This window comes from Salmo salar, chromosome 09 (genome assembly GCF_965601325.2).
Source record: "Salmo salar chromosome 09, fSalSal1, whole genome shotgun sequence".
NCBI classification, from domain to species: Eukaryota; Metazoa; Chordata; class Actinopteri; order Salmoniformes; family Salmonidae; genus Salmo; species Salmo salar.
In genome coordinates, this window is record NC_138299.1 from 27744999 (window position 1) to 27755119 (window position 10121).

The window sequence follows — 10121 nt, forward strand, 5'->3', positions numbered from 1 at the left end:
GATTTTTTATAATGTCTCCCCATATCTCTCCTAGTCCCTCCCAAAGACAGCCCAACTGAGAGCTATGGTAGATAAATCAATGTTGCAAATGTTGTGGCCAATCCAAAGGTCATCAACTTTGACTAGTTTAACAAAGGAGACAATTGTCACTATTCTAGAATATGTGAATTGCACATTTGTCAGTATTGATTCTCCCGTTTAGCAATTGTTTTGGATCAAAATATCATTGTCTCCTGTTTTGTTTCTCAGGGATCTACTGTCCTGTAGCAACTTGCAACAACTACCCGTTGCAATAATATGTAGGTCAGTATACTGTATGAGGAATTATAGCTATGCCCTAATCCATGTATAGTTTTTAGAAAAGTTGGAAAAGGTTTTTGTACATGATTTGAATTACACAAAAGTCTATTATAGAGATGCACGCTGAACAGTAGGATTTGGTATATACAGTATCAGTTAAAGGTTTGGACACACCTACTCATTCCAGGGTTTCTCTTTATTTTACTATTTTCTACATTGTAGAATAATAGTGAAGACATCAAAACTGAAATAACACACATGGAATCACGTAGTAACCAAAGAAGTGTTAAACAAATCAAAATAAATGGTATATTTGAGATTCTTCAAAGTAGCCACCCTTTGCCTTGATGACAGCTTTGCACACTCTTGGCATTCTCTCAACCAGCATCATGAGGTAGTCACCTGGAATGAATTTCAATTAACAGGTGTGCCTTGTTAAAAGTTAATTTGTGGAATTTCTTTCCTTCTTAATGCGTTTGAGCCAATCAGTTGTGTTGTGACAAGGTAGGGGTGATATACAGAAGATAGCAGTATTTGGTAAAAGACCAAGTCCATATTATGGCAAGAACAGCTCAATTAAGCAAAGAGAAATGACAGTCCATCATTACTTCAAGACATGAAGGTCAGTCAATGCTGTAAAATTCAAGAACTTTGAAAGTTTCTTCAAGTGCAGTCCCAAAAACCATCAAGTGCATTGGCTCTCATGAGGACCACCACAGGAAAGGAAGACCCAGAGTTACTTCTGCTGCAGAGGATAAGTTCATTAGAGTTACCAGTCTCAGAAATTGCAGCCCAAATAAATGCTTCACAGATTTCAAGTAACAGACACATCTCAACATCAACTGTTCAGAGGACACTTCGTGAATCAGACCTTCATGGCCGAATTTCTGCAAAGAAACCACTACTAAAGGACACCAATAATAAGATATACTTGCTTTGGCCAAGAAACACAAGCAATGGACATTAGACTGGTATAAATATATCCTTTGGTCTGATGAGTCCAAATTTAAGATTTTGGGTTCCAACCGCCATGTCTTTGTGAGATGCAGAGTAGGTGAACGGATGATCTCTGCATGTGTGGTTCCCTCCGTGAAGCATGGAGGAGGAGGTGTGATGGTGTGGGAGTGCTTTGCTGGTGACACTGTCAGTGATTTATTTAGAATTCAAGGCACACTTAACCAGCATGGCTACCACAGCATTCTGCAGCAATACGCCATCCCATCTGGTTTGCTCTTAGTCGGACTATCTTTTGTTTTTCAACAGGACAATGACCCAACACACCTCCAAGCTGTGTAAGGGCTTTTTAACCAAGAAGGAGAGTGATGGAATGCTGCATTACAAGACCTGGCCTCCACAATCACCCGATCTCAACCCAACTGAGATGGCTTGGGATGAGTTGGACCGCAGAGTGGAGGAAAAGCAGCCAACAAGTGCTCAGCATATGTGGGAACTCCTTCAAGACTGTTGGAAAAACATTCCAGGTGAAGCTGGAGCCCAAGAATGTGCAAAGGTGTCATCAAGGCAAAGGGTGGCTACTTTGAAAAATCTCAAATATAAAATATATTTTGATTTGTTTAACACCTTTTTGGTTACTACATGATTCCATATGTGTTATTTCATAAATGTAATGTCTTCACTATTATTCTACAATGTAGAAAATAGTAAAAAAAAAAAGAAAACCCTGTGGCTCAGTTGGTAAAGCATGGTGTTTGCAACGGCAGCATGGTGTGTGCAACACCAGGGTTGTGTCACAACTGTCGTGGAAGAGAGAATGGGACCAAGGCGCAGCGGGTTGCGTGCGCAACATATTTATTATAAAAAATGCGAACACCACAGAAAAACAATAAACAAACTAACGCCAGGAACAGAGACGCAGGCTCAACAAAAGCAGTGCTCTCAAACAACTACCCACAAGTGACAAACAAAACACACACCTATTTATAGGACTCCCAATCAGAGGCAACTAGAAACACCTGCCTCCAATTGAGAGTCCAGCACCCAACCTACACATAGAAAAACTACCCTAGAACATACACATAGAAATATAAACATAGACCAGTGACCAAAAAAAAAACGTAATACATAAATAAACTAACCTCTGCCACGTCCTGACCAAACTACAATAACAAAATATCCTCTATACTGGTCAGGACGTGACAGGTTGTGGATTCGATTCCCACGGGGGCCAGTACAAAATCAAAAAAAATGAAATGTATGTATTCACTACTGTAAGTCGCTCTGGATAAGAGCATCTGCTAAATGACTAAAATGTAAAATGTAAATGAGTAGGTGTGTCCAAACTTTTGACTGGTACTCTGTATTTATATTTTTAAGATTTTGGAACTTGCAGAGATCTGATACAGGTCTGATAAACGTTCAGTTTAATATCTGTTTAACATTCCAAGAACCCTATCAGTATGACTTAACGATCTGATAACCTGTGTAACCCTACTGCTATATAGGCGGCCTGGAACATGACATGCTGCTTCTGCGGCTGGTGTATGTAGTGTGCCTCATTGATTACAGTGGGGGTGTTTCAACTACAGCTAAAGAAACATTAAAGAAACAGACATTCAACGCTTGAAGTGTACTTTTGGCGGGAGCTGTGTGACCCATCAGACTCAGCCTATTTTCTCTGCTTTTCTGCCGTAGTTTAAAATCTTATGCCAACCTACAACTTGTCAACAAAAATGTAAGGATTCTATAGTTGGCAAAATAGTTTTTACCCAAACATAGGTTAAATGGCACAAGATGTGACTTGATATCAAACATAAGGATAGCATTGTATTTTTAAAAGCAAACACACCAGTTAATGCACACCTGAGATGCAAAGTAATGTTCGTTTTTCAGTAAACAGTGTTATTTGAATGTAACCTCTGAGGTAGCTGACATGGTCTGCCAAAGCACTTTTTTTATTTTTTAACTTTCAATTAACCCCATAGTTGGATGTTGAGGCGTGTGTGCTGATTGGTCACCATACATTTGTTTTCCTGTAGGTGCGAGACCTTTTACTGTTTGAATTTAGCTTAACCTTGGTGGTGAGAAAATAAGTAGGTATGAAAGTATTCGTTTTTTCAACAAGCAAAACTTGCACTTTGTCACAGGCGTCATAATGAGTAGACCAAGGTGCAGCGTGGAATATGTTCATCTTGTTGTTTTAATGAAAGAAGAATGAACACTTACAAATTAAACCAAAAAATGACAGCAGACAGTTCCGTCAGGTACTTTACAACTAAACGGAAAAAACCCACAATACCCACAAAACACAAAGGAAAAACAGGCTGCCTAAGTATGGCTTCCAATCAGAGACAACGATAGACACATGCCTCTGATTGGAAACCATACCCGGCCAAAACATAGAAAACAAAATATAGAATGCCCACCCACCTATGACACCCTGGCCTAGCTAAACAGAGAAAACACAGCTCTCCTAGGTCAGAGCGTGACACACTTTTTCTGGCATGTGTCAGGCTATGTCTTTTTTGGGGGGGGGGGGGGGCACCTAGTCTACCCACATCCCCAGTGTAAGCCTGCCTTAAACAAGTAGCAAATGGGTTTCCCAACAATCACTATGCGTAAATAAAAATCGGGTCACTAAACTCGCTAAAGATAATAAAAAAGCTTTCTAAGCTTTTTCACACGGCAATGCACAGTAGCTTTAAAATGCTGATTGTACAGTGAGAGCACAACAGCCTAACGTTTAGTGACCCCTGATGAACTGTAAATAATGAATGTATAGTTCACCTGGTTGGGCAATAGCCAACTACAGCCATCCAATATATGACACAGGGGAAGCAGCCAAGTAGTTGGAGTATCACTATCAAGTCAGATGGTATAGGCTTTGAGATTAGGAATACCTAAGCAAAACTGTTGCCATAGGGTCGATTCCATGATAACAAGATGCTGAGACTCAGATTTTTCCATTTAAAATGTATGTCAAACTAAATCCAATGATTGCAATGTTAAACAAACCACACAACTCTATGCACAGTGACTACTTTAAAAAATTTCCTTTCATGTACATTCGTTTTTGTACAGTTGAAGTCAGAAGTTTACATACACCTTAGCCAAATACTCAGTTTTTCAAACTCAGTTTTTCACAATTCCTGACATTTAATCCTAGTAAACATTTCCTGTCTTAGGTCTGTTAGGATCACCACTTTATTTTAAGAATATGAAATGATTGAATAATAGTAGAGAGAATTATTTATTTCAGCTTTTATTTATCTCATCACATTCCCAGTGGGTCAGAAGTTTACATACACTCAATTAGTATTTGGTAGCGTTGCCTTTAAATTGTATAACTTGGGTCAAACGTTTTGTGGAGCCTTCCACAAGCTTCCCACAATAAGTTGTTTGAATTTTGGCCCATTCCTCCTGACAGAGCTGGTGTAACTGAGTTAGGTTTGTTGGCTTCCTTGCTCGCACACGCTTTTTCAGTTCTGCCCACACATTTTCTATAGGATTGAGGTCAGGGCTTTGTGATGGCCACTCCAATACCTTGACTTTGTTGTCCTTAAGCCATTTTGCCACAACTTTGGAAGTATGCTTGGGATCATTGTCCATTTGGAAGACCCATTTGCGACCAAGCTTTAACTTCCTGACTGCATCGGATTCCTCCGGTCAACTGACGACTGAGGTCAGCTTGCAAGGAGTTGCTAGAGCGCAATGAGCCAAGTAAGGTCCCCCCCGGCCAAACCCGGGACAATTGTGCGCTGCCCTATGGGATTACCGATCACGACCGGTTTTGATACAGCCTGGGATTGAACCCAGGTCTGTAGTGATGCCTCTAGCAATAAAATGCAGTGCCTTAGACCGCTGCGCAACTTGGAAAGCCCTCAGGCCCATCTTTTTAAAGAAACACCATTTCAAGTAGTTTTGTTCTGGTCACAAGATAATCCAGAAAATTACAATAAACAGAGCCACAATCAGGCAGAAAACCTAATGTTCTATTCTCAGCCAGGGCCATCTTTTCAAAGAAAACAATGAAATTATCTCTATTTCAGCTAAATAAGCAGATTTGTTGAGATTACAAGGAAATCCTAATAATTCAGCTGAAGAGCGCCACAGTCATGCAGAAAAATCTGATTGTTCTATTATAGTGAGAACAATCAGTTTCCTTGGCTGATGTGGCTGCTACTTAGAAATACTATAACAGTAAATGAATAGATGACATTCACTGCTATGAGGCCGTCTCCAGTATAATTGCATAGTTTACACAGACCCACCGTGGACCTTTGACAAATACATCTCCGTCCAATAGCTGTTTTGCAGTGGTGTAAAGTACTTAATTAAAATTACTTGAAAGTTCTACTTAAGTATTTTTGGGGGGTATCTGTACTTTACTGTTTATATTTTTGACAACTTTTACTTCACTATATTCCTAAAGAAAAATATGTACTTTTTACGCCATACATGTTCCCTGACACTCAAAAGTACTCGTTGCATTTTGAATGGTTAGCAGGACAGAACAATTGTGTAATTCACACACTTATCAAGAGAACATCCCTGGTCTTCACATTTGCCTCTGATCTGGCGGACTCACTGAACACACATGCTTCGTTTGTAAATTATGTCGGAGTGTTGGAGCATGCCCCTGGCTATAGGTACATTTAAAAATCAAAGACAATGGTACCTTCTGGTTTACTTAATAAGGAATTTGAAAAGATTTATACATTTACTTTTGATAGTTAATTATATTTAAAACCAAATACTTTCGACTTTTACTGAAGTACTTTTTTACTGGGTGACTTTCACTTTTACTTGAGTCATTTTCGATAAAAGGTATCTTTATTTTTACTCAAGTATGACAATTGGGTACTTTTTCCACCACTGCTGTTTTGTCAACGAACTCAATGTATTCGAACACTGGTGGTAACCATATGATCCCAATGTAGCCTAGTAGGTAGCCTAGTAAAACGATGCCCCCCTCTGGTATATTATTTAGCGAACTATCTGGATCCTAGGGGGGGTGAGGTTAAATGCGGCAAACACATTTTGGTTGAATGCATTCAGCTGTGAAACTGACTTGGTATCTCCTTTCACTTCGTTGTTGTTTCCTTGTTTACTACTGAAATATATGGGCGGACTGAAATGGACGGACCCACTGTAAATGTATTTTTTCATATAAAACGTGTCCCAGTGCAACATGCCCAGATCTTCCCACTGGGGCATGGCTTATGGAGAGTTCTATGAAATAAGCGCTGGTATGGCCGTATTGTAGCCCATCGAGTTCTCACACGGGGACCGATGGCTATAGTGTTGCAGGGCTGCAAGCAAAAGCCATAAAGGCAAAGAGGGATGGGCTATCAGCTGATCATAGCCAATGTAGATGATGACCTAGTTACCTAGCTTTGCTGTCGAAACAGGCTAGTTTTTACTTGATTTGAGCTTGTTCTGCTTTCTGCTTGTTCTGACATATGCCTCGACTTACTATCAAGGAGTCGATGTGCAGCAGCGCGCTTTTATTTTGAAGGCTAAAACCGGAAGTTTCTGTTTTGTATGCTGGCAGCAGAAACAGTATCTAGTTCCCATCCCATGACTTGTATCATAACAGTAGGGAATGGGGGTGGTCAGCTTGACTACAGCTAAACAGAGACTAGACAGGACCGCAATCTTACCACAATGCCAGACGGACTTATTACAAGCAGGTAAAATTAAGAAAATTTCGTAGCTGTCTTTCTTTGACGTTTCGGGGTTGCCTGATAACATTAACACTTGTGAAACACATCCCCATCGTTGTTTACTTGTTGAAGCCAGTCTTTGTTTTTCCCTGTACCAACCCAGGGGTCCCTTTGACTTAGTTGCAACTATTCACCAAACTATTGTGCACATATTAATTAATACCAGCATGTAGTGAAATAAAAGTTGTCATTGACATGTTTGCTGGATTCCTTTCTTGCTGTTTACCGTTGGGACAGTGTGGAATGATGTTTATGCAAGATGTCACTCCACAGTTCTGTTCTTGTATGAATCTTGCACTTTGTGCAGTTACTTTTGGTCAATGTCACAATGTTTTTCATCCCAGGCCGTTGCAGAATGAGGTGACAGGCATAGATCTGCAGGTGCCTCATTACCAGGAGATCCGTGGTACCATGATGACAGGTCATGTGGAGTACCAGATAATTGTGGTGACTCGGCTGGCTGCCTTCAAATCCGCCAAGCACAAACCTGAAGACATTGTACAGCTGGTGGTAGGTAGTCACAGGTTGTCGTAGTCTCATGTAAGTTAGGTGGAAACATAAGTATTAGCATCCTGCCCCTGTGCCCCTAATCACCTCAAATTGAAAGTGATGGTGTAGCAGCTACTGCTTTGGTCTGAAATTGTGGTAACACTTCACTGTAGCATTCAGTATGTACAGTATGCATTCCTAAACCCTTTATAACGGCTACATAATGCATAATAACATTAAGATTTTGAACAACAACCAAATATACAATTGTAACGGTTGGATTTGAACCCCAAAGCATTGCTATAAAAGCTACAGGCGTACCTATACCATGCATGTTTTACATGTGTTTTGCAGGTTTCAAAGAAATACAGTGAAATTGATGAGTTTTACTACAGACTCATGGGTCAGTATCCGAAGATCACCTTACCAGCCATGCCTCGCAAGGCCCTGTTTGTAGGCGAGGCAGACATCCGGGAGCGTAGGGTGGCCTTTGACGAACTGGTCAAGTTCATCTCCAAGAATTCTACACTTGCTACTTGCCCAGAGGTGTTGGAGCTCTTAGGTAATGTACCACAATGCACTACAGTAAATAGTATTTTTTTCTATAGAATTTTTTGACATTTTAATGTGCTCTTTCCTACTCGTTCCTTCTAAATATGGCATCAGTGCTTGTCTGACTGAAACTTGCACTTTCTAACTCATTCACCTACATTAATGCCACCCCTCTATCTTAATGCAAACTACATAGGTCAGAAAATGTTCAACTTTGGGGATTAGTACTAATACTACTGCACTGCACCAAACTGTGAAATTATTATTTGAACAATGAGGTTACTGTATATCAAGGCGGTCAGGGGTTCAATAACAAAATTATAAATGATTAACCAACAGAAAAAATAAACAGTACTTCCCTGTAGTGTAGAAGTTGCCTTATTTAATCAAGAATATAATATCATAAAGAATATTTAGCTCACAGTTCATATTTCTGTAGGGGCGAAGTCCACAATGGCAGATTTGAAAACCAGGAACGTTGCAGATTGGCAGGACCAGGATAAAGAAGAAGGCTTAAATTTCTTTGAAAGTGAGGAGACCCCTGCTGCTGCTGCGAAAGTAACCAAACATGTTCCACCAGTGAAACCTAGGGAAGAGGAGCAGGAACATGACGATGATGATGAGTACCTTGGACCTCTAGGCAATTTAAAGTAAGAACCTTGCTGAGGTTGTGTTCATTTTAGATGTTTTTCTCAATGGTTTTGGCGTCTTCTCAAATATCTGTATTCTGGATCAAATGGATGAAGAGAAAATATCATTTCAGACTGTAAATCAACAACATTTGAAAATTGGGATACTTTCTACAGGCACTGTATGGTATTTAATGTGTTCTGTCACCCTTTCCCCCAGGTGCACGAGGCAGAAGAAGAAAAAGCCTCCACAGGCTAAAGTGTCTACCCAGCCTAAGTTATCTCTGTTTGATGAGGCTGAAGATATAGATGATGACTTGTTTCAACCTGCAGCCAAAGACAGTTAGTATAAATATTTAAATACAGATTCTGTGTTCCATTTATTGCTTCCATAGGAACTGTCATAATAATGTCATAAGCTGTCTACAAACAGTGTCAGTGTCAGAGATTCCAGACTGACATCCCGTAAATGAAAATATCAGATCTGGTCCCAAGGAAGCCTGCCTCTGGTCCAATTTAAATTAAACTCATATCTTCATTGTGCTAACAGGCAACGTTAAGCTGTTTAAGGAGCCAGACTTGATAGGGAAAGTGAAGTTGGGGGACCCTTTACTACTTCCAACAGCATACAAGGATGTGGCATCTGCAGATTCAGGACTGGATGAGGATACAGATGAACTTTTCAGGTATACAGTCACAGTTATTTGCGAGACAAGGTGGTTATTACAACATTGTATTAGCCATTCAACATTGTCCTTGTTTCCCTTTTCAGGATAGAAGACAACTTTGACAAGCTCCTCCAGTTGAAGAAAAGTATCAAGGCAAGGCCAGTTCCTGCCCCCAAACCCAAACTGGCCCCAAAGCCAAAACTGCCTGTGAAGCCCTCCTCTCTAGTCTCAGGTGGTGGGGGCCCAGTTGTGGGTGTTCTTCCAGTTGCAGATGAGGTGAAGGATCAAATCGACATTCTCAAGTATATCCAACAAAATGAGTCTACATCTATTGATGATCTGGATCTATTTTAATTGGCAACTAAATTATAGTAACTGATTAGGACTCATGAAGTTGTTAGCAGGCTACACAGGAAAATAACAGCCTAAAATGATGCCTATGATTATATTTTGACATTACCCAGGATTATTCCATCAAGGATGACTTTTGGAAGTCTGATTCTAATAAAAAGTCTACTGAACATGTGTAGTTACAATCAGTGCTGGAAATGGGCCTGTGTGGTATCATTTATTTTTACCTATATTGCTTTCCTACTTTTTATACTGAAAATGCTGTATACATTACCATGATTGAGTGGTTCCAAATGCAATGTCTTCACAAAAAAATCTAACTGATTTTTTTTAATACCTGCACAGTCATTTTGGATTTATCCTACTAAATGTCTTGTCGGAACATATTAATGTAAAAATGTTTTTAAACAACAAATTTTACCAAATAAAGTCTACAATTTTACAAAATG

General features: G+C 39.8%; 1 protein-coding gene across 1 annotated transcript; it reads left to right on the forward strand.

Moving 5' to 3' along the window:
• The first annotated feature begins 6683 nt into the window (after positions 1-6683).
• Positions 6684-10119, forward strand: hs1bp3 (HCLS1 binding protein 3). The gene is made up of 7 exons (XM_014211000.3): positions 6684-6950; positions 7328-7493; positions 7827-8034; positions 8464-8674; positions 8874-8995; positions 9204-9339; positions 9426-10119. The coding sequence occupies exons 1-7, from the start codon at positions 6925-6927 to the stop codon at positions 9673-9675; spliced, it is 1119 nt and encodes a 372-aa protein (XP_014066475.1). The 5' UTR covers positions 6684-6924; the 3' UTR covers positions 9676-10119.
• Positions 10120-10121: the final 2 nt, after the last annotated feature.